General features: G+C 41.6%; 1 protein-coding gene across 2 annotated transcripts; it reads right to left on the minus strand.

Moving 5' to 3' along the window:
• Positions 1-2,304: 2,304 nt before the first annotated feature.
• On the minus strand, positions 2,305-20,105 carry AARS1 (alanyl-tRNA synthetase 1). Of its 2 annotated transcripts, none has more exons than XM_063438299.1 (21): positions 20,016-20,105; positions 14,308-14,465; positions 13,461-13,649; positions 13,163-13,308; positions 12,885-13,076; positions 12,652-12,796; positions 10,334-10,479; positions 10,135-10,243; positions 8,339-8,489; positions 7,982-8,106; positions 7,740-7,884; positions 7,321-7,499; positions 7,048-7,161; positions 4,991-5,197; positions 4,721-4,905; positions 4,419-4,527; positions 4,224-4,337; positions 4,018-4,137; positions 3,585-3,671; positions 3,304-3,417; positions 2,305-3,112 (listed from the first exon to the last, which is right to left on the minus strand). In XM_063438299.1, the coding sequence occupies exons 2-21, from the start codon at positions 14,449-14,451 to the stop codon at positions 2,927-2,929; spliced, it is 2,907 nt and encodes a 968-aa protein (XP_063294369.1). In that variant the 5' UTR covers positions 14,452-14,465; positions 20,016-20,105; the 3' UTR covers positions 2,305-2,926. The 2 variants fall into 2 exon arrangements, with proteins under 2 accessions (XP_063294369.1, XP_063294370.1); XM_063438300.1 differs by lacking the exon at positions 20,016-20,105 and adding an exon at positions 16,252-16,272.
• Between the last annotated feature and the right edge of the window lie 5,689 nt (positions 20,106-25,794).

Below are 25,794 nucleotides of genomic sequence, written 5' to 3' on the forward strand. Positions count from 1 at the left end.
TCGAAGGCCTTCTCTGCATCCACGGCCACAAATATTGATGGAATTTTATTATCCTCTATTAGTTGTATTAGATTTAAAAGCCTACGGACATTATGAGCTCCTTTTCTACCCATTATAAATCCGGCTTGAACACCCAGTTACTATTAATATTACAATCTGCTGCTGTACCTGTGGTAAAGGTTAGTTTGCTATGTAACCGCTGTACTTGGGGAACACCTGTGGTAAAGGTTAGTTTGCTATGTAACCGCTGTACTTGGGGAACACCTGTGGTAAAGGTTAGTTTGCTATGTAACCGCTGTACTAGGGGAACACCTGTGGTAAAGGTTAGTTTGCTATGTAACCGCTGTACTTGGGGAACACCTGTGGTAAAGGTTAGTTTGCTATGTAACCGCTGTACTAGGGGAACACCTGTGGTAAAGGTTAGTTTGCTATGTAACCGCTGTACTTGGGGAACACCTGTGGTAAAGGTTAGTTTGCTATGTAACCGCTGTACTTGGGGAACACCTGTGGTAAAGGTTAGTTTGCTATGTAACCGCTGTACTTGGGGAACACCTGTGGTAAAGGTTAGTTTGCTATTTAACCGCTGTACTTTGGGAACACCTGTGGTAAAGGTTAGTTTGCTATGTAACCGCTGTACTTGGGGAACACCTGTGGTAAAGGTTAGTTTGCTATGTAACCGCTGTACTTGGGGGAACACCTGTGGTAAAGGTTAGTTTGCTATGTAACCACTGTACTTGGGGAACACCTGTGGTAAATGAGCTCCACAGCAATAGTACTCCCAGTAATGTGTCTGAGAGTATAACAGAGCTCCACAGCAATAATACTTCCAATAATGTGTCTGAGTGTATAACAGAACAACACAGCAATAATACTCCCAGTAATGTGGCTGAGTGTATAACAGAGCTCCACAGCAATAATACTCCCAGTAATGTGTGAGTGTATAACAGAGCTCCACAGTAATAATACTCCCAGTAATGTCTGAATGTATAACAGAGCTCCACAGCAATAATACTCCCAGTAATGTGTCTGATTGTATAACAGAGCTCCACAGTAATAATACTCCCAGTAATGTGTCTGAATGTATAACAGAGCTCCACAGCAATACTACTCCCAGTAATGTGTCTGAATGTATAACAGAGCTCCACAGTAATAATACTCCCAGTAATGTGTCTGAGTGTATAACAGAGCTCCACAGTAATAATACTCCCAGTAATGTGCCTGAGTGTATAACAGAGCCCCACAGCAATAATACTCCCAGTAATGTGCCTGAGTGTATAACAGAGCTCCACAGTAATAATACTCCCAGTAATGTGCCTGAGTGTATAACAGAGCTCCACAGCAATAATACTCCCAGTAATGTGACATTAAACTAAAATAAACTTTTAGAAATCAGTCTGTGTAAATAAGATACATTGTTCTTCTAAATTACATTTTAGTTCTATAAATTGTCAGTAAGTATAAGTATTTCTCAGAATAAGTACAATATCTTAGAACAAGTGTCCAGCTGCCAATTTGAATGGAGATATACTTTAGTTACTAGATGGGACTGTCTCAGCTTAAGAGGTTAAACTATTCTTGTTCAAGTCAGTTTTATGAATGGGGAGTCCCTGATTGTTATATTACCGCTCTCAACCAATCAGTAACACCATTTCCAGATTCTGCAAGAGCCTTCCAGTTTAAAGATTTTGAAGAAGAAAAAAAATGGAAGGACAGACATGGATATTCCGCACTGAAACAGACTTTCGGTTTAACTGCTCAAGGTGAGCCAGCACTAGGGACCTCATGGCACCCAAACAACTTCATTTCAACTGGTTCTTTAAAGTAAAAGCTAAGGGTCGATCTACGGCCATACATGATGGCATTCCGTACTATTTCACTTTATTTTTGGTTTAGTGATCCAAACTACATTCAGATTTCAAGGGACATTATAGTCACTAAAACAGCTTAATCATAATGAAGCAGTGTTGATGTATAGATCATGTCCCTGCAGTCTCACTGCTCAATTCTCTGCCATTTAGTTGTTAAAATCACCTTGTTTATGCAGCGCTAGCAAATCACTCACGACATGATTTGCTAAAATAAGTTGTACATCTGCTATCAAAGTGACTTGTCCTGAAAATGTTATTTTGTAAACTGATCCTGCACATATGTAACTAGACACTTTCAGCATTATTCGAAATCTGTACAGTCTGAATGCTCAATAAATATTGAATGTCCCTGTATGCTGCCCACCGTGTTTAAAATCCTAATAAGTTACAGCCCAGCTCTCAGACAGTCAGATGTTTTTATCACACAACAGATAGGTTCAAGTTGCATCAGTTTTATTTGACATGAATGACGTGCAGTTATGAACGTTGAATGAGTTTCTACAAGCTTTTCAGTTACACTTCCCAATTACAGGCAAGTCATTTCTCCAAATCTGCTAAGAGTAAATTTCACTAGAAGGTGGGGAGCCTAGAAACATTAACCCGTGCATTGCTGGAAAAGTAACAATGTAGGGAGTGGTAGCAGCTACGTCCCAGGTTACCCTAGAGTGCATTCTATAACACGTCTAACTGGCCTGTAAAGGCAGCAGGCAAAAACACAGGACCAGAGTCCAGCAGAAGAGCTTTGACATTATCCCAGCATCGGCATTAGCGCAGGTCCATGCTGAGAGGAACTAATACTACTCTGTCCCTTGAACTCGGCAATGTACTAGGACAGCTGAACAAGAAAACATGTAACATTCCCTTTTCTGGAAAAATCAGTCCTTCCAGGGCAATGAGAGGGTGACACCCCCCACATACCATATGTACCACCAAAAGGTCCATGGAATTAACCCCTTCAGAGCTGGACGGAAGGCCACCTTTTTTTCTGCACATTGTTGCTGGCGATAAAAATATTAAGATGAGGGGTTAGTGTGGCAATATATATTCGATTCTGTAGTTCAGTTCTTCACAGACTCTAACTTTAGCTTTGCAAAGTCTTCAGCGACCCTCAGAATCTCGGACAGACTCCCAACATTCCTTCCTGTAGCTTGTGCTGATGTGTCTTTACCGCCTCCTTTCCCTTCCATGAGTTCAGACACTTTGTTTACCCATTCGCATGCTTTTAGCCCCTTATTGGCAGTTTCCTGCAAGTAAAAAATACAGTTTTCAACAAGGGAAGTGCTGGGGATCTGCTCAGATAGACTGATTATACCGAGCAGTAAGCTACACAACTGTTACCTTCTAACGTGCCCCATTAGCCTATCATCTGTCTTTTTCCACAAACCTGTTTTTACAGATACATACAGCAGGCAGGAAAGAGATGACAAGTCATTACCTGAGGCACCTGACACAAACATGTAATCTTCCCAGAGTCATTATCCACAGAGAACATAATGGCTGCAGTTTGGGGCGAGTGGGATTTCAGGAGCTTCAGGGATTCATTCAGAGCCTGTTAAAGGGAAAAGACGATTGTGATTAAAGGAGATACCAGGAGAGCCCTACTACTCAGGATCACAAGTGGATTTAAAGGGGTTAAATCCAGTAAGAGGCACAAACTAATATTTACCCCAGAAAGAAAAAAGCAAATAGTTCATTCAAGCAGTAGATATCACTTACTTTAGCAGATGCTCCACTCTCCATTTCCAGGACCAGAACAGGTTGATTAGGCTGGTCTTCAATGAGCTGTTTTGTCTTTTCTAGGACCTGGTAATGACACAGATGGTTTAAACTTCCTAGCATTGCGGAGCTATACGTTCCAATGTGAACACAGCACGCACAACTTTCTGCTTAGAAAATCTCTGTATTAGAGAGTTTGTAAAGGATTAATGAACAGGTTTCTGTTCAGGCAATTAAGCCCTTTAAATGTTGGCTACATGCATTCATTTGTTTAAAATATGAACATACAGAAACAAATCTCCAATTCCCTATGCAGAATTTATGAGGAGCGATCTGGCACACATTGATTCCATTCTAGAAAACCTGATGATGGGAGGAGATGCAGACAGACCAGGGAGGGAGCTGCCAGCTACAGGACTTAATGTCTACTCACTCGTTTCTGAATTTCGGCTTTGTAGGAACGGTCAAGGTCATCCACGGTTTTCTTCAATGTTTTTATTTGTTCTCTCAGCTCATCCTTCTTCCACTGAGAGATGGCTGCAGTAGCCAAGTTCTGAATGGGAAGCAGGAGAAAGTAATGAGGATCAGTAATAGTATGAAAAGGCCGAAATTTCAGACTGGGTGAATTGCAGCGGTTACCTCACTCAGTTCTGCTATTTCTTTCTGCAGGTCCTTGTTGGGAGAGGTCTGCTGCTTTACTTTTTCATCCACAGCAATGAGAGCAGCATTTAATGCATCCTGTCGGCGCACAGCCTGTAAAACAGCACGAATGCTACAGAGTGACTGAACTCCGGCAACAAAACCCTAAAATCTCCGCCCCCAGAACACACTCACCTTTACAGCCTCTGACCCAGTGACTGCAACAATTCTGCGGATACCTTTAGCAATGGCTTCTTCTGTGACGATGACTAATTGGCCCACATGGCCAGAATTCTTCAAGTGACTAAGGGGCATAAAGGAACGACTATGAGACACACAGATTACCACAGTTTGTATGAAAACATCAAGACCCGGTGAAAGGACTTTAGATATAGAGGCAGATATAGAGATGAAACTCTGTTTGGGGAGGAAAAAAATTGCGATTTCTCGACACACTAAGTAGCAGTTTAAGAACCAGAAGAGAATGGGTCACTTACGTCCCACCACAGAACTCCACAGATGTTGAGGAGCCTCCAGGCCCTGTGGGGTCAGCCATGAGCAGATCCACAGGTACTCCTACAGATACAACACGCACAGGATCTGGATAGGTCTCATCGAATACGGCACGCAATCCCTGGATGGCCTTGGCAGCTGCGAGAGGACATTCCATTGCATAAACCACCTATGTATAAAGAAAGCAGTTACCATGCATGCTATGTGATCATGGAAAGAAGGATATAAGAACTGGATCATGTCACTGTGTCCACCTTGTTTTCCTGGATTAGCTGGTTTGCAATCTCTTCTGTTTTGCGAATCTCCTCAGTGGTTAGAGCCCCCTTAGCAGTGAAATCAAAGCGAAGTCTGTCGGGAGCAACTAATGATCCCCTCTGATCAGCCTCCCCGAGCACAGATCGTAGAGCAAAGTTCAGAATGTGGGTAGCTGTGTGATTCTTCATGACTGGACGACGTCTTGTCTAAGATACAAAGATGTACATAAAATAAAGTGTGTACACACACACACACACACAAGCTGCAAAACATGAGCTTTATACACATACACACATCCTTAATCCTAGTTACATGGGAACAGCCAAGAAAAATCGCTTACATTTTTTTTTGCCTTCTTTCAGATCAACAGTAAAAACAGATGTGAGAAAACCTGAACTTGATGGACACATCTGTCAGTCTACAGGACTGGCAGCAGACCAGTTAGAGCAGGGGTGCCCACAAGGTAGATCCCCATGATGATTTGTAATTCTAAAGACATGCAAAGCATCATGCAAGTTGTAGTTCTAAAACATCTGGTGATCTACCTTTTGGGCACCCTTCCGTTAGTGGGTGACACGGTTTCAGTAACTCAATGCATTAGAATGGAAGGTCTCACTTAACTTCCCATAAGATGGGTTTGTGCTTCTCTCCAAACATTAGAGCTATTCTATTTACTGCCAAAACACAGTGCTGTGTGAAAATCTACACAACCATAAACATTGGCATAGATTATAAAATGGTACAATATCCATGTTAAGGTCACGCTAAAACAAGCGCTAGAGCGAGGTTTAAACGTTTTAATATGTCTGCTTTGTTTCACTCATTTACGACCTACCTTTATTCAAGCCTCACTTGTCAGTTAACGGCTTGGTATACAATAAGTCAAACTATGCCTTGCGACATGACCAGAATAGTACTCTGGGTTACCCAAACTTTGATGTCTAAACCCATCAGCGAAGTACCCTTTAAACTTATAATCAGTTCCCTTAAGGCGCGCTGAACCAGACGAGTCATTTAGCAAACTGTTCATGGTAACTCATTCATTACTGTCTAATCTGTCAACATGCTTATTTAAAAAATATTGTGCAATTTCTTGCTGCCACTGTTTTACTTGCTTATGTTCCAATATAAATGCACGCTGTTGTGGCGTATGAAAACTGTATGTACTCACCTGCACACCAAAAATAAAGAATTCAAAAAAAAAAAATGGTACAATAAAAAGCGTCACAGTTCCAAAGTACATACTCTACAAATATAGCTTTGGTGTAGTAGATTTGGATTTGGCTACCATTATTAAACTATCAGTCCTTACAAACTTTTAACTTAAAAACAGTAACTCCCTCCCTGTACGATTGTACCTATAACTGCTAAAAATGGATTGCAATCCCATACCCAAAACATTCACTCTGATCTGTAATCTAAGAAAGAGCTAAATACAGTGGGACCTCGGCTAACAAATTTAATGCGTTCTCCGGGACGTTTCTTATTGCGAAAAATTTGTAAACCAAAAAGCGGTTTCCCGTAGGCATGCATTGAAAACCAATTAATCCTTTCTGGAGGTCAGAAAAAAGTAAAAATGAGCTGGCATGGAAAGCAACACACAATGCAGAACACACAGTAAAAGGCATGCAAACGACAAAGCTCAGCTCCCTAACTTTCCACAGCTTGAGAAATGCACCAAAATGTCCCAAAACAACTGCAAACAATTTTCAGAATGGCTCCAAAACTCATACAAAAGCCACTCCAACACCTCCACACTCGACGCCACGTTCTACCCACAGGCTCCAGCATGCAGGGGGTATGCATCATGGAGAAACTTGCTTTGTTTTGCGAAAAAAAATTGTAAACTGAGGCTCAATGGATTTTCATTTGTAAACCGAAAATTATGTTAACCGAGTCTTTTGTAAACCGAGGTCTCACTGTACTAATTTCTATGTAGTAATGGATGAGATTGTGCAACCTGGACAGACAATGAAATATATCGCTAATACTTTTGATAAACTATTTGCTATGTTTTGTGCCTGTGCATGGAATATGTAAAGAAACTAATACTCACCTCATCAACATAAAGACTGACACGATCGCCAACCTTCAGGTTCCCATACACAGTGCCCACATGTAGTATGAAACCTCCACGGATCTGTGTATTCCTCACGGTGAACTCTGTCTTCTGTAATAAATATGGACGACTCAGCCACACAAAACAAGCTACAAGAAACCTCAGTAGTCAAAAAACAAAACACAAACATGCTGTTTGTTAGAATGGAATGGGCAGGACAGAGCTTGTTGATGGAACGTGTTTAAGAAATACACCCTAGAATATGCTTACATCCTCGCTGCTCTCATCCTCTCGAACCATGTAACCCTCATCATACGTCTGTCCTCCTTGCTCAGCGTAAAAGCAGGTCTTGTCCAGCACCAGCCCACACTCCTGCCCAGTGCTGACTTCCTCCACAAGCGTTTTCGCTCTGCGAATTGCCTGCACCGTCGCCATCACAATGTCAAACTCTAGAAAAGAGCAATACAGTAATATTAGTAACGTCTTGCCAGGCCAATATTATCACTGTGCAGGAACCACCAACTGCCTGGTGACAGATAAAACCTATTCAAGACAATTAACAGAGAGCAAGCAGTATAGTGCTAAAATGTATTGTAAATCTACAGTACGTTCTGTAACATTATTCCTGGAGAGGGCGAGGGCAGAATGCCACAATCAGAGCTTTAAGGTGGATTTAGTTTAGTTCTCACTATAAAGTCCATCATCAAGAGCTGTGTAGGAATATTTTGGGTAATCATCTGTTGGCTGCACTCCACGAGCACGCAATTCCTCGATTGCATAGATGTCCAACATCAGAAGATCCTCATCGCCACTCCCTTTTCCTTGAGACTTTAGCTGCGGACAGAAGAGGGTCAGTCTGACTCAAAAGAACAAGTCAAAATAGCAGCAGTTTAAACTACACTAGAAATCTCGCTGTCAGACCAGGCAATACCTGAGCAGTTTTCCTTTCCTCTTCAAAACTCTCCATGTCCACTTTCAGTCCCCGTTCCTCAGCGATGAGACCCGTCAGATCCACAGGAAACCCGTATGTGTCATATAGCAACCACGCTGTGTCACCTGAAAGGAAGACGAATCTTGTTTTAGGTCTTGTTTAATTCATCCAGGTGACACTAAATGACAGTTTTGATGCATGGCATGCGTGCCACAACCTTGCAGCAATGCTTATACATAAAGAAAGGTCCTATTCAATAACTGGAGAGGAAATGGGGTGATATTTGTGCCCGTTCTACAAGACCGGGAGAATGCAGCTTCATATACCAGGGTGGGACCAGCTCTAGTTAGCTCTTACCAGGAATAACCTTGTTGTCCCCCAGGCTCTGTATCTTCCGGTCCAGGATGCGACGGCCTCTGATGAGGGTTTTCAGGAACTGAGTTTCTTCTTCATTGATTATGTCTTTCACCAGGTCTGGATCTTTCTTCAGCTCAGGAAAAGCATCACCCTGCAAAGAAAGCAAGGCTGGTCTGTCTTTTGTCATTAACTCACCCATTGAAGTAGAAATGCAAACCGCAGTCAGACTCCCAGCACCACACTGCAAGCAAACCAAACCAGCTGTGTGTATGCCTTAAAGCGGCACTGTCATGCCGAACTTACCTTTCTTTAATCGATTCCTCTTCTCTCCCTCTGTCAGGATCTGTTCTTCATTTCTTCCTGTCTGCGCTAGTTTTCTTTCAAAAATAAGATAAAGTAGGGACTACTTTGTCTTATTAAGGCTTCCTACGCTTGACCAGATTTGACCGCGGTATAGCGAGTAGGGGCAGAATTTACTAATACGAAGTAATCTTTACTTCGTATTAGTAAATTTGGCTGAAAGACCAATTTAGGTCTTTCAGCCTTTTGGTAGATGGCTCCCTGATACCGTGGGAATTAGGGAGCTATCTACTAAGCGGCTGCAAGATACAGCCGCGGTACAAATAGGATCGGAGTTTCATTCATTCAAATGAAATTCCGATCCGAACAAAGTCCCGAATTGTGTCCTAACATGAATGCAGAAACTGTTTTCATTCTGATGAAATTCGGTAGTTTCGCGGGCGTTCTGTCTAAGTGACAGGACCTTCGGGAATACTGACAGGAAGCATTGCGAGATCACGGATTAATAACGAGAATTGCTTTGATCACTGCAAACGAAGCACACTTTGTTCCTCCACTGGTCAAAGCTGGGAAACCTCCAAAGTAGTCCCTACTTTGTCTTATGTTTTAAAGAAAACTCGAGCAGACAGGAAGAAATGAAGAACAGATCCCGACAGAGGGAGAGAAGAGAAATCGATTAAAGAAAGGCAAGTTCGGCATTACATTTCACCAAATGTCACAGTGATTATAGTGGAGAAAGATACTGGTCACGTTACCATCTGCTCTGATCAACTGCACTTTACAGATATGACAGCCATTCCTCTACCTACCTGACAATAATATGCACTACATAAAAACAGAACCTAGACACTTAGTGACCGTTGATGTACACAGTAAACTAGTTAAGTAAAAGTGAAAGTAGTAGTAGTAGTGAAAACATGAACTCTCACAGGCATATGTGAGGCGTTTTAACAATCAGCACTAATAAGTGGAATCTATATTAAGATTTTTGTTGTTGTACTATTTTGTAGATATAAGTAAAAGTATGACATTGTATTTCTTAAATTTTTCCATATTTAAAGCAGGAAAGTACAGTGGAACAATATATAAATTATATATTTTTTTAAATGGGCCTCAGTCACAAATGCCTCATTAACTTAATGCAAACTCCAAGTTTGAAAATGGTATGTTCGCTTGTCCTTGTAGTCTTTAAACCTCATGAAATCCTACCAAACACATGCGAGGAAGTGGTGTACTCAGGGTAAATATTCACAGCAAAAGTACCAAATTGTAATCTTGTATGCAAGATACGCAAACAAAAATTACAAACACAAATGTTGGCTGAGACCACAAAGAAAATTGGGACTTCAAAGGAGAAAACGATAAAAATATCAAAATGCCCCCTGCTAAAATGTCACACTTTTCATGGACTTCATGATCACTATAGAGGTGACAAATACCTTAAGGCTGGTCAGCCACCACTCGTCTTTATTTAATAACATTCCACTACATCTTACCAGCGACTGGACAACCACATCAACCAGAGTAGAGAAAAATCCCTTTGGCGCACCAAGTTTCTCATGGGCGTACCGTACAGCACGGCGCAGGATACGCCGCAGGACATACCTGGAAGTTGGAATAATTTGTCATAGTTACCAGCTACAAACAACTCCACAAAACACAGTGTACATACTACTATAACGTTGTGTTTCTTACCCTCGTCCAGTGTTATCTGGTCGTCCTCCATCAGCAAGTGCTACAGTGATTGTCCTGGCATGGTCTGCCAGCACTCTGTATGCCATATCTATGCCATCTTCATCCTCTGCACCAACCTTTCCGGAATAGGGCCTGGCACCAGTGCCCTAAAAAGTCAAGATAGTTGGTGTGCTATAGCAGAAGGCCATGTTATGCAGGAATAACAATCTACAGTTTACATATATAAGCCTAGAAATTGATGATTAAAGGGACACTGTAAGCACCCAGACCACTTCAGCTCATTGAAGTGGTCTGGGTGCAAACTCCCATCACCCTTAACCCTAGAGAGGTAATTATTGCAGTTTTTTTTTTATAAACTGCAATAATTACCTGCTTGGGTTAACGCCTCCTCTAGTGGCTGTCTACCAGACATCTTAAAATTGTAGCTAAAGCTAACTAGTAGTTACTCTAAATATTCTAAAATGAGAGTTTTCCATACACTATACAGGGCACGCTATGCAGATTGGTTATGGATTGCGGTGCAGTACACAAGGCACATGCACAGTTACAGCAGTGCAGGAGAATATGCTGTCCGAGCCATTCTGGCCCAGAGCACCAAGCACTGTGGTATATATGTACGGTGGCAGTGAAGGAGTTAATCAGTTTCTATATGTAATGTGGCAGTGAAGGAGTTAATCAGTTTCTATATGTAATGTGGCAGTGAAGGAGTTAATCAGTTTCTATATGTAATGTGGCAGTGAAGGAGTTAATCAGTTTCTATATGTAATGTGGCAGTGAAGGAGTTAATCAGTTTCTATATGTAATGTGGCAGTGAAGGAGTTAATCAGTTTCTATATGTAATGTGGCAGTGAAGGAGTTAATCAGTTTCTATATGTAATGTGGCAGTGAAGGAGTTAATCAGTTTCTATATGTAATGTGGCAGTGAAGGAGTTAATCAGTTTCCATATGTACGGTGGCAGTGAAGGAGTTAATCAGTTTCCATATGTACGGTGGAAGTGAAGGAGTTAATCAGTTTATAGGTTTACATTTGGGGTTAATCCAGCCTCTCGGACAGCCGCTAGAGGCGCATCGGCGACGCTGGATGCAAATTTTGCATCCATCGTAAAGCACTGAGAAATGCTTTCCTATGGAGACTTTAAATGCGCGCGGCACTTGCCGCGCATGCGTCTCCACTGACGTTGGGAGGGAGCCAGACGCTAGATTAAAGTAAGTAACTGAATGGGGTTTTAACCCCTTCAGTGCCGCTGCTCCACCCCTTCATTATGTCAGCCAGCAGGGAAGACTGATCCCGCCCGCCGGCTGGGGAGACCTAATGTGCATGCACGGCAATGTTGCGCATGCCCATTAGACCTCTCCATAGGAAAGCATTGAAAATGCTTTTCAATGCTTTCCTATGGGGATTTTAGCGACACTGGAGGTCCTCACACAGCGTGAGGACGTCCAGCGACGCTATAGCACAGAAAACCTGTGCTATGAACCAGGAAGTGCCCTCTAGCGGCTGTCTAGTACACAGCCACTAGGGAAGGAGTTCACCCTGCAAGGTAATTATTGCAGTTTATGAAAACTGCAATAGTTACAGTTGCAGGGTTAAGGGTAGTGGGAGTTGGCACCCAGACCACTCCAATGGGCAGAAGTGGTCTGGGTGCCTGGAGTGTCCCTTTAATGTCAGAGGGGAAAGAGGCAGCTTCTAACGGTGTGAATTTTGGGTAAATCCTGCCGTTATAAAGCCACAATGGGCTGGGAGGGAATTTCTTTACACCTTAACCTATTCTAACTTGGAAGCAAAAGCTATAAAGACAAAATTAGTACATGTCAATGATGAACAGTGAACCCTAAAAACTGCCGGCTGTAATCAGCGTCACCTTGATGTGATTTCATTCTGGGATCTGGTAACTGTAACAAGAATCGGCACTGCTTTAAACTGGAACAGGAATGCATGGCCTTAATACTTCAATTATAATATACAAACCGTAATTCCAATAAAATGTCTTCAATGGCAGGGACTCTACAGAAAACTATTTATATTGGACAGCTGACTGGCCCTTGAATAATGAGTCCGCATGTTGTTGTTAGAAACTGCCAGAAAATGTAAAGTTATTTCTCCCCCCCCCCCCACTTCAAAACAGCTTTCATCTGCTCCAATACACCTGCTCACTTTGAGTGCCTGGACCATCATTTATTATCTGTACTCAGAGACAATAAAGACCAAACATACAAAGTTCACAAATAGTTATATAACCAAGTGTTATCAAGACGTAAATATTCTGCCCATCAGGGTCACAGCTCAGGGAAGCTGCATCAATCATAGAAAGCAGTACCTTCTGGATGGCTTCAAAGTATGGAACAAAGAGATCTGTGTCATAATTGGACATCTTGTTCTGCAGCACAGACACCAGCCTCTCCAGCCCCATTCCTGTATCAATGCTCTTCTTAGGTAAAGGCTTGAGAGTCCCATCTGACTCCCTGCAAACCAATGCAGAGTGTTAGATTGAGTTTCCATGAAATCCAGACACTCATTAGAGCAATAACTAGGAGTATAAAATAAACATACCGGTTAAACTGGATGAACACCAGGTTCCAAACCTCGAGAACATTGGGATCATCCATATTCACCAGATGGGCAGCATCACGGCCTCCAATTCGGTCATAATGCATCTCACTGCAGGGGCCACAGGGGCCAGTATCCCCCATCTCCCAGAAATTATCCTTCATGCTCCCTGGTAAGATCCGGCTTTCTGGGAGACTGCAAACATGGATAAAGGGGACAGTGAGATAGAAACCTACCTGATAAGATATAAATATAATATGGTTCTACGTCTCGTCTCTTACCCCAGGTTCAGCCATATTTGTTTACACTCCAGATCAGGGTCCAAACCAGCTGCCTCGTTGCCACCAAAATATGTGACATACAGTCGGTCAATGTCAATCCCAAACTCCTTGGTGAGCAAATCAAGGGCAAGTTTACATGCTAATTCCTGCCAGGATACAAAGTGATAATGAGATATTAAAATAAAAATAAAAAAAGGATTTATTTCAAAACACACACAGTGAAGATAAAGGGAGCACCTGCCTGAACAATGCGCTTACTAATCTGAGCCTACTTAAACCTCACAGTGGAAAGGCTCACCTTGAAGTAATCGCCAAAAGACCAAGATCCCAGCATTTCAAAGAATGTGTGATGATAGACATCTTTCCCCACATCATCGAGGTCATTGTGCTTGCCTCCGGCACGGATGCACTTCTGTGTGTTGGCAGCTCGGTTAAGCTTTGCCATGGGGTGAGACGGGTCAATCGTGTTAAGGAATATTGGCTTGAACTAGAGAGGGAAATATGACAGCAGAGAAATAGAAATTAAAGACACTTCCTCAACAACTACTATTCTCTGAATAAACATTTCTAGATGAAAATTCCTCACGTTTCACGTGGTTAAATGGGAGTTTTCAGGTACAGAGCACACAGCCTGCTAGAGTTACAGAAACTGGAGGAGGTGTGTGGGGTGACATGATTGCAAAGCTTTGTGGAACAATAAGTAAATATATGATACCATGTCAGTACCCCACCATTCAAATACATGTCACAATCTCTCTCTTTTTCCAGTAAACAATAAGTCACGCTGTCCTTCACTTTACACTATATGAGATGTTAGGTTGCTACAAGATTTATCAGAATCTGGAAACAATCATTTTCCACTATAAATCATACAAACATGCCATGCAGTGCTTTTATACAAGCCTCTTCGTGTGTTGCAAACTTCTGAATCTGCATGCTGGGGGGAGGACTGACTAAACATACAGAACCAACATGCTTAAAATGGGAGCCACACCCTACAGTCACTGAATCCCATGTTACTGAAAAAGTGCAAAGCTTTTAATAATGATTTTCTATAAACACACACTAACAACTGCTGTGGCAAATTCTGAAATTGCTGCAAGGGCGAGGTGTGGGTGACTGGAGAAAATGGCAGTAAATGATACCTGATTCATGCCAGCGTTTGCAAAAAGCAGAGTGGGGTCATCCAGGGGCACGGTAGCTGAGGAGTGGACATACGTATGGCCGTTTTCTTTAAAGAAGTCAATAAACCTCTGCCGGATCTCACGGGCTGTTAGTGAAGTTGCCATGGTGACACACTAAGCTATGTAAATAGGAAGAAAAAAATATGGTGTTTTCAAAGGATTTAGTTTACAATAACATTCTATGCTGTAGACAACCCTTCAACACATCCTACCCATGTTACTTCTCCAATACCTACCTGCATTCCACCTTCAATATGCCACTACCCACCTACAGTTAACAGCCCCAATACTCCACTACTGGTTGCAGCCCCAATAGCCCGGTATTATTACCCATTATCATCGCTCGGAACACGGTATTATCACCCAGTATCCGGTATTATCGCTTAGTGCCCAGTATTATTACCCAATATCCAGTATTATTAACCTGTATCCGGTATTATCGCTCAGTAGCCGGTTTTATTTTTACATAGCTGAAAAGAGACTTGCGTCCATCAAGTTCAGCCTTCCTCACATATGTTGTTGCTGTTGATCCAAAAGAAGGCAAAAAACCTGGTCTGAAGCGCTTCCAATTTTGCCACAAACTAGGAAAAAATTCCTTCTTGACCCCAAAATAGCAGTCAGATGTCTCCGTGTATCAAGCAGCTATTACCCCACTAATTAGAAATTATATCCCTGTATGTTATGTTTTTGTAAGTATTTATCCAATTGCAGTTTAAACATCTATATAGACTCTGACAAAACCACCTCTTCAGGCAGAGAATTCCATATCCTTATTGCTCTTACTGTAAAAAAAAACAAAAAACTTTTCTTTGCCTTAGATTAAATCTCCTTTCTTCCAGCCTAAATGTGTGACCTCGTGTCCTATGTATAGCCCTGTTTATGAATAGATTTCCAGATAAAGGTTTGTACTGGCCCCGAATATATTTGTATAAAGTTATCATATCCCCTCTCAGGCGCCGTTTTTCCAAACTAAAACAAAATCTTACTGGCTTTAGCAACTGCAGATTGACATTGCATATTGCTGCCTAATTTGTTGTCTATAACAATTCCCAAATCCTTCTTATGTGTGGTTATCCCTAATTTACTACCATTTAGTGTGTAAGTTGCTTGAGCATTCTTGACCCCGAAGTGCATAACTTTGCATTTCTCTACGTTAAATTTAATCTGCCATTTTAGTGCCCACTCCATCCAAATCTCTCTGCAGCAAAGCAATATCCTGCTCACATTTTATTACTTTACAAAGTTTTGTGTCATCTGCAAACACTGATACATGAATTTCAATGCCTAGTTCAAGATCATTTATAAATATGTTAAATAGAAGTGGTCCCAAAACAGAACCCTGAGGGACACCACTTACCACTTTTGTCCAGCCTGAAAATTTACCATTAATGACAACTCGTTGTACTCTATCCTTAAGCCAATGTTCTACCCAAGAACAAGAATATTCATCTAGACCAATTTCTTTTAGTTTGAAGACTAACCTATTGTGAGGAACCGTATCAAATGCCTTGGCAAAATCCAAGTAGATCACATCCACTGCAACACCCTGATCTATACTTCTACTTACTTCTTCGTAGAATGCAATTAGGTTAGTTTGACATGACCTATGTTTCATAAAACCATGCTGATTATTGCTAATAACAAAGTTCTCCCCAATGAATTTCTGAATATTATCCCTTAATAGCCCTTCAAGTATTTTCCCAGTTACAGAAGTTAAGCTCACAGGTCTATAATTTCCAGGCAAGGATTTTGAACCCTTTTTAAATATAGGAACAACATCTGCCTTCCTGCAATCCTCCGGTACAACACCTGAAACAAAAGAATCTTGAAAAATGAAATATTACCCCAGTGGCCGGTATTAATACCCAGTAGCTGGTATTATCGCTCAGTATTCGGTATTTTTACCCAGTATTCGGTATTATTACCTAGTAGCCGGTATTACTACCCAGTAGCCGGTATTATTACCCCAGTAATACTACCCCAGTAGCCGGTATTATTGCCCGGTATTTGGTATTATTGCCCGGTAGCCGGTATTATTACCCATTATTCGGTATTATTACCCCAGTATTCGTTATTATTACCCCAGTATTCGTTATTATTACCCCAGTATTCGTTATTATTACCCCAGTATTCGTTATTATTACCCCAGTATTCGTTATTATTACCCCAGTATTCGGTATTATTACCCCAGTATTCGGTATTATTACCCCAGTATTCGGTATTATTACCCCAGTAGCCGGTATTATTACCCCAGTAGCCGGTATTATTACCCCAGTAGCCGGTATGATTACCCCAGTAGCCGGTATGATTACCCAGTATTATTGCCTAGTAGCCGGTATTATTACCCCAGTAGCCGGTATTATTACCCGGTATTATTACCCAGAAGCCGGTATTATTACCCGGTATTTGGTATTATTAACCAGTAACCGGTATTATTACCCAGTAGCCGGTATTATTACCCAGTAATATTACCCAGTAGCCGGTATTATTACCCGGTATTATTACCCAGTAGACTGTATTATTACCCGGTATTTGGTATTATTACCCCAGTAGCCGGTATTATTACCTGTTATTACCCATTATTCGGTAATATTACCCCAGTAGCCGGTATTATTACCCGGTATTTGGTATTATTACCCCAGTAGCCGGTATTATCACCCGGTATTATTACCCAGTAGCCGTATTATTACCCGTTATTCGGTATTATTACCCAGTACCCGGTATTATTACCTGGTATTTGGTATTATTACCCCAGTAGCCGGTATTATTACCCATTATTCGGTATTATTACCCCAGTAGCCGGTATTATTACCCGGTATTTGGTATTATTACCCCAGTATTCGGTATTGTTACCCAGAGTAGCCGGTATTGTTACCCCAGTAGCCGGTATTATTACCCAAGTATTTGGTATTATTACCCAAGTAGCCGGGATTATTACCCCAGTAGCCGGTATTATTACCCAGTATTCGGTATTATTACACCAGTAGCCGGTATTATTACCCAGTAGCCGGTATTATTACCCAGTAGCCGGTATTATAACCCCAGTATTCGGTATTATTACCCCAGTAGCCGGTATTATAACCCCAGTATTCGGTATTATTACCCCAGTAGCCGATATTATTACCCAGTATTCGGTATTATTACCCCAGTAGCCGGTATTATTACCCAGTATTCGGTATTATTACCCCAGTAGCCGGTATTATTACCCAGTAGCCGGTATTATTACCCAGTAGCCGGTATTATTACCCAGTATTCGGTATTATCACCCCAGTAGCCGGTATTATTACCCAGTATTCGGTATTATTACCCAGTATTCGGTATTATTACCCAGTAGCCGGTATTATTACCCCGGTAGCCGGTATTATTACCCCGGTAGCCGGTATTATTACCCCGGTAGCCGGTATTATTACCCCAGTAGCCGGTATTATTACCCCGGTAGCCGGTATTATTACCCCAGTAGCCGGTATTATTACCCCAGTAGCCGGTATTATTACCCCAGTAGCCGGTATTATTACCCAGTATTCGGTATTATTACCCAGTATTCGGTATTATCACCCCAGTAGCCGGTATTATCACCCCAGTAGCCGGTATTATCACCCCAGTAGCCGGTATTATTACCCCAGTAGCCGGTATTATTACCCCAGTAGCCGGTATTATTACCCAGTAGCCGGTATTATTACCCAGTATTCGGTATTATCACCCCAGTAGCCGGTATTATCACCCCAGTAGCCGGTATTATTACCCCAGTAGCCGGTATTATTACCCCAGTAGCCGGTATTATTACCCCAGTAGCCGGTATTATTACCCCAGTAGCCGGTATTATTACCCAGTAGCCGGTATTATTACCCCGGTAGCCGGTATTATTACCCCGGTAGCCGGTATTATTACCCCGGTAGCCGGTATTATTACCCCAGTAGCCGGTATTATTACCCCAGTAGCCGGTATTATTACCCAGTAGCCGGTATTATTACCCAGTATTCGGTATTATCACCCCAGTAGCCGGTATTATCACCCCAGTAGCCGGTATTATCACCCCAGTAGCCGGTATTATCACCCCAGTAGCCGGTATTATCACCCCAGTAGCCGGTATTATCACCCCAGTAGCCGGTATTATTACCCCAGTAGCCGGTATTATTACCCCAGTAGCCGGTATTATTACCCCAGTAGCCGGTATTATTACCCAGTAGCCGGTATTATTACCCAGTATTCGGTATTATCACCCCAGTAGCCGGTATTATTACCCCAGTAGCCGGTATTATTACCCCAGTAGCCGGTATTATTACCCAGTATTCGGTATTATTACCCCAGTAGCCGGTATTATTACCCCAGTAGCCGGTATTATTACCCAGTAGCCGGTATTATTACCCAGTATTCGGTATTATTACCCAGTATTCGGTATTATTACCCCAGTAGCCGGTATTATTACCCCAGTAGCCGGTATTATTACCCCAGTAGCCGGTATTATTACCCAGTAGCCGGTATTACCCAGTAGCCGGTATTATTACCCAGTATTCGGTATTATTACCCAGTAGCCGGTATTATTACCCAGTATTCGGTATTATTACCCCAGTAGCCGGTATTATTACCCAGTAGCCGGTATTATTACCCAGTATTCGGTATTATTACCCCAGTAGCCGGTATTATTACCCCAGTAGCCGGTATTATTACCCCAGTAGCCGGTATTATTACCCAGTATTCGGTATTATCACCCCAGTAGCCGGTATTATTACCCAGTATTCGGTATTATTACCCCAGTAGCCGGTATTATTACCCAGTAGCCGGTATTATTACCCAGTAGCCGGTATTATTACCCAGTAGCCGGTATTATTACCCAGTAGCCGGTATTATTACCCAGTAGCCGGTATTATTACCCAGTAGCCGGTATTATTACCCCGGTAGCCGGTATTATTACCCCGGTAGCCGGTATTATTACCCCGGTAGCCGGTATTATTACCCAGTAGCCGGTATTATTACCCAGTAGCCGGTATTATTACCCCAGTAGCCGGTATTATTACCCAGTAGCCGGTATTATTACCCAGTAGCCGGTATTATTACCCCGGTAGCCGGTATTATTACCCCGGTAGCCGGTATTATTACCCCAGTAGCCGGTATTATCACCCCAGTAGCCGGTATTATTACCCAGTAGCCGGTATTATTACCCAGTAGCCGGTATTATCACCCCAGTAGCCGGTATTATTACCCAGTAGCCGGTATTATTACCCCAGTAGCCGGTATTATTACCCAGTAGCCGGTATTATTACCCAGTAGCCGGTATTATTACCCCAGTAGCCGGTATTATTACCCAGTAGCCGGTATTATTACCCCAGTAGCCGGTATTATTACCCAGTATTCGGTATTATTACCCCAGTAGCCGGTATTATTACCCAGTAGCCGGTATTATTACCCAGTAGCCGGTATTATTACCCAGTAGCCGGTATTATTACCCAGTAGCCGGTATTATTACCCCAGTAGCCGGTATTATTACCCCAGTAGCCGGTATTATTACCCAGTAGCCGGTATTATTACCCAGTAGCCGGTATTATTACCCAGTAGCCGGTATTATTACCCCAGTAGCCGGTATTATTACCCAGTATTCGGTATTATTACCCCAGTAGCCGGTATTATTACCCAGTAGCCGGTATTATTACCCCAGTAGCCGGTATTATTACCCGCTAGCTCCGGTAAATCCTCCACACGCTTCTCTGACAGGACTAGGAGAGAAGTTGCCCCAGCCAGACACATGCCACGCCTCACTTCTCACTGATTGGCTAACAGAATAAGATCCTGCTTGTGATTGGTTCTGTCAGCTGTAACTCAGTGAGCGCGAGGCATGCCGGGAGACCGGCTGATGCAACTACAGGCAAAGCGAGAGCTGGTCACGTGATGGGAGGGGCTAGACATATCATTATATCTTTATATTATACCTTATATTATTCTATATTATACCTCATATTATTATATATTATTACATATTATACCTCATTAACCTTATAGCTTTATATTATACCTCATATTATTATAAATTATGACATATTATATCTTTATATTATACCTCATATTATTCTATATTATTACATATTATACCTCATTAACCTTATAGCTTTATATATTTTACCTCATATTATTCTATATTATTACATATTACACCTCATGTTATTCCATATTATTACATATTACACCTCATATTATTCTATATTATTACATATTGTACTTCATATTATTTATTATTACATATTATACCTTATTAACATTATATTTTTATATTATACATCATATTAGTCTATATTATTACATATTACACCTCATGTTATTCTATATTATTACATATTATACCTCATTAACATTATATCTTTATATTATACCTCACATTATTCTATATTATACCTCATTAACATTATATTTTTATATTATACCTCATTAACATTATATTTTTATATTATACCTCATATTATTACATATTATACCTCATTAACATTATATCTTTATATTATACCTCATATTATTCTATATTATTACATATTACACCTCATATTATTCTATATTATTACATATTATACCTCATTAACATTATATCTTTATATTATACCTCATATTATTCTATATTATACCTCATATTATTCTATATTATTACATATTACACCTCATGTTATTCCATATTATTCCATATTACACCTCATATTATTCTATATTATTACATATTATACTTCATATTATTATTTATTATTACATATTATACCTTATTAACATTATTTTTATATTATACCTTATATTAGTCTATATTATTACATATTACACCTCATATTATTCTATATTATTACATATTATACCTCATTAACATTATATCTTTATATTATACCTCATATTATTCTATATTATTACATATTACACCTCATGTTATTCCATATTATTACATCTTACACCTCATGTTATTCTATATTATACATATTATACCTTATTAACATTATATCTTTATATTATTACATATTATACCTCATGTTATTCTATATTATACATATTATACCTTATTAACATTATATCTTTATATTATTACATATTATACCTCATGTTATTATATATTATTACATATTATACCTTATTAACATTATACAACGGGACCTCGGTTTACAAACGCCTCGGTTACCATAATTTTCGGTTTACAAATGAAAATCCATTGAAAATAATGCCTCGGTTTACAAAAAAACTTTTCGCAATACAAAGCAAGTTTCCCCAGGATGCATTGCACCTGGGAGGTTTATAGCGCCGCCCCCTGCATGCTGGAGCCTGTGGGTAGCACGTGGCGTCGAGTGTGGAGGTGTTGGAGTGGCCTTTGGATCGAGTTTTGGAGCCATTCTGGAAATTGTTTGCAGTTGTTTTGGGACTTTTTGGTGCATTTCTCAAGCTGTGGAAAGTTAGGGAGCTGAGCTTTGTCGTTTGCATGCCTTTTACTGTGTGTTCTGCATTGTGTGTTGCTTTCCATGCCAGCTCAATTTGACTTTTTCTGACCTCCAGAACGGATTAATTGGTTTTCAATGCATTCCTATGGGAAACCGCGTTTCGGTTTACACATTTTTTGCAATAAGAAACGTCCCGGAGAACGCATTAACTTCGTAAACCGAGGTCCCACTGTATTGTTATATTATTACATATTACACCTCATGTTATTCTATATTATTACATATTATACCTCATTAACATTATTAAGTGTTCTTGCATAGCAAGACCACTTAATATTATCTCACATATATATTATTCTTATTATAGCCAAATTTACCACCCTAACTCCTCCCACAGTTTTTACACTACATAGACAGTAATATACCGAAACGTGCGGATTGTTCCCGATCGGATTGCTATTACTTTGTGGAACGTTTCGTGGAATGGTTCACGAAATATCGTCGTTTTTGTGGCGAAATTGGTCCCATAGGAATGAATGGCAAAATGTTCAAAACTAGAGTGGGAGCTGGCAAAAGCTGAAAAATCAGGACATGATTTCTAAACTGCCACCACTCCCTCATTGTCAAGCCCACCTACACAAATCTTTTATCAAAACGTTCAGCTATCCCTGCCATTAAACATGTCCACGGTTAAGCCATAGTCCTGATAGTTTTCACAATATGACCATTTGTTTGCAACTCACGCCGTCCATTGACATTCATTGAAACTTTTTGAAGGGCAATATCTAAACTGCGACTGTGCTTTCATTTTTAATATTTCAGAGACATACTATGCATCAAAATGTAGGTCTGGGTCTTGTGATTCTCACAATATAAAGCTCTTCGCTGTAGGATTTATAGTTTTTAAAATACGACCGTTTGAAGATGGCAACAGCCAGTTGTCAGGGCACCGCGGGCGGCTGTAAGGGGAGGCTGCAATCCACTTGCAGCACTCACCCTCCGTTCCTTTGCCGCCCGTGGTCTCGCCTTCTCCTACCTGTCAGCGAGCGGCGTCCTCTCTGCTCCAGGCGCCGCTCGCGTCCTCCTCCTCGCCTCCCAGCGGCAGCATGTATAACGCTGCACGCTGGGAGCCCGCGCATTTATGCGAACGCCAGGGTCGGTCACGCGACCCGGCGTTAAAGTCACAGTGCCCTAATCACAGTGGGAGGTGTAAATATCTCCCACGTGTGATTGTTAATTCTGATTGGAAGTTATCCAATCAGAATTAACTATAGGATTTATATACTTACCTTTCCTGTCTCTCAGTGCCCTGTTGTGGTCTTGTGATACCTGTATTGCTGTCTGTTCATGCGTCTCTCTCTGGTTACCGATTATTTGGCTTGTTATTCCGATTTTCCCGTATTCTCCATTCCTTTGATCTCGGTTTGTTTCTCGTTCTCCTGTTTTCTGGCTCCCTTTACTTGGCTTGTCTCCTGACTATTCTTAGTGTGCTTAACCCGGCCATTCTAAGGACCGGTATTGCACCCTTTACTTTCTGTGACCTGTTAGCGTGTTAGGTTCCCGAATCGTGACATTACAACAGGGCCACCATGGAACCTGCTGACATTCCACAGCTGTTAGTAAATCAGGAGGCTAGAATGGATGGGTTAGACCACCGTATGGATCAGTTTGCCCAGGCTTTACAAACCATACTGGCTCATACTGCCCCCTTGCAACCTGCCGTTCAAGAAACTGTTGCTGCTGTGCCAGAACCCATTCCCGATCCAGTACCTGTCCCGGCTCACGTAGTTCACATGACGCCACCACAGCGCTATAGCGGTGATCCAGCGTTGTGTCGTGGGTTCCTCAACCAAATTGATATTCATTTGGTGATGAATCCTCGTTCCTACCCCACTGATAGAACCAAAATTGCTTTTTTGATTAACCACCTGTCCGGGAGAGCTTTAGCATGGGCTAATCCCATGTGGGAAAATGCTTCCCCAATGTCCTTTGCAGACTTTTTGACTGCTTTCAAACGCACATTTGATCAACCCGGTAGGGTTGCTTCTGCTGGAAAAGCTCTGCTTAGGGTCCGAACAGGGTAATAGGTCAGTAGCAGATTATACTATTGAATTCCGCACTCTAGCAGCTGAAGTGGTTTGGAATAACGACGCCCTCGTAACAGCCTTTCAGGAGGGTTTGGCCGCTTACATATTAGATGAGATAGCATCCAGAGAATTGCCTGTGCTTCTGGATGATGTAATAGATTATGTCATTCTTATCGACAACCGTATTAGAGAGAGGCGTAGTCAAAGACGGATGAATACACCGGTGCTACCTGCTTTACCCAGTACCGCATTACTAGTCTTACCTCCTCCTAGACAACCATCTCCCGAACCCATGTAATTGGGTGCTATAGGGTTAACTGAAGCTGAAAGGACATATCGCAGAAGGGAGGGGTTATGCCTTTATTGTGGGAAGAGGGGGCATCTCCGAAGAACCTGCCCTAATCTGCAGGGAAACTTCAGCACCTAAGGCCTAGAGAGGGGTCGGCCTCGGGTGTTATGACCTTTACCCCTCATGTGTCCATCTCTAGACCGTTTATTACGGTTACTCTTTTGGTCAATCAAACCACTATAACAACCAAAGCCTTGATCGATTCAGGTGCTGCAGACAACCTTATGGATGAGAATTTTGCTAAAACCGCAGCCTTGACTCTGATCCAAAAGGCCACACCCTTGGCCGTTGAGGCCATAGATGGTAGACCACTTAAAAAAAACCTGGTGACCCAGGAAACCCAAGAAATTGTTATGACCGAGGGTGCCTTGCACAGGGAAAGGTTAACCTTCCAAATAATTGACTCCCCTACAGCTCCCATCGTTCTGGGTTTTCCCTGGTTAGTTAAACACAACCCAGTACTTGATTGGGGTTGTTTAGATATACTGTCCTGGGGGGAATCTTGTGAACGAGACTGTATGGCCCGTGTGCGTTCTGTATGTCTACTTACTGTGCCCACTGCTAAACCACTTTCTGTTTCTGTCCCTTCTATGTATGCAGACCTCGCATTGGTTTTTTAAAAAAGGGAGGCTGATAAGCTACCTCCGCGTGATTATGATTGTGCCATGAACCTGTTGCCAGGTACTATGCCCCCTAGGGGTAAGGTCTACCCGCTTTCTGAGAAAGAAAATCAGGTTATGGAGGAGTATATACGGGAATCCTTAAGTAAAGGTTTTATCAGAAGGTCCTCCTCTCCTGCTGGTGCTGGTTTCTTTTTCGTTGCTAAGAAAGAGGGCGATTTGAGGCCTTGTATAGACTACAGGGGTCTGAACAATATAACGGTTAAAAACACTTATCCTATCCCTCTCATCACTGAGTTGTTTGATCGTGTTAAAGGTTCTAGATATTATACTAAACTAGACCTTAGGGGGGCTTATAATCTGGTTCGTATAAAAGAAAATGATGAATGGAAAACAGCATTCAATACACGCAGTGGACATTACGAGTATTTAGTCATGCCTTTTGGACTGTGTAATGCTCCTGCTGTGTTTCAAGACCTCATAAATGATGTCCTTAGAGATCTACTTCATATCTGTGCCGTAGTCTATCTTGATGACATACTCATATATTCTCCTGATCTGGAGTCACACCATAATCATGTGAGGATGGTGCTCAAGAGATTGTTGTAGAACGGTCTTTATTGCAAGTTAGAAAAATGTTTATTCGACCGAAAATCTGTACAATTCCTAGGGTATGTCATTTCTGAACAGGGATTCAGCATGGATCCTTCTAAGTTAGAAGCCATACTGTCTTGGCCTCTTCCCCAAGGACTTAAGGCAATCCAACGGTTTATAGGGTTTGCCAATTACTATCGGAGGTTTATTAAAAAATGTTGTCAGTTATTTCTCCGATCACGAAGCTGACTAAAAAATGTTTGCACCCCAGGGTTTGGACTCCTGAAGCCCTTGAGGCTTTCGAGACTCTCAAAATGGCATTTGCCACTGCCCCTGTGCTACACCATCCTGATCCTTCCCTTCCCTTTGTTATGGAAGTTGACGCTTCTGAATCAGGTGTGGGA

This window comes from Pelobates fuscus, chromosome 12 (assembly GCF_036172605.1).
Source record: "Pelobates fuscus isolate aPelFus1 chromosome 12, aPelFus1.pri, whole genome shotgun sequence".
In the NCBI taxonomy this organism is placed as follows: Eukaryota; Metazoa; Chordata; class Amphibia; order Anura; family Pelobatidae; genus Pelobates; species Pelobates fuscus.

Bases quoted from the DNA above. Each gene is read 5' to 3' on its own strand.
- AARS1 (XM_063438299.1), bottom strand. From the start codon at position 14,451: ATGGCAACTTCACTAACAGCCCGTGAGATCCGGCAGAGGTTTATTGAC. The intron at 8,490-10,134 runs GTAAGATGTAGT...CTTTCTTTGCAG, and splicing joins ATGTGGTTGTCCAGTCGCTG to GGTGATGCTTTTCCTGAGCT. The intron at 7,500-7,739 runs GTGAGAACTAAA...GCTCTTTTCTAG, and splicing joins TCTTGATGATGGACTTTATA to AGTTTGACATTGTGATGGCG.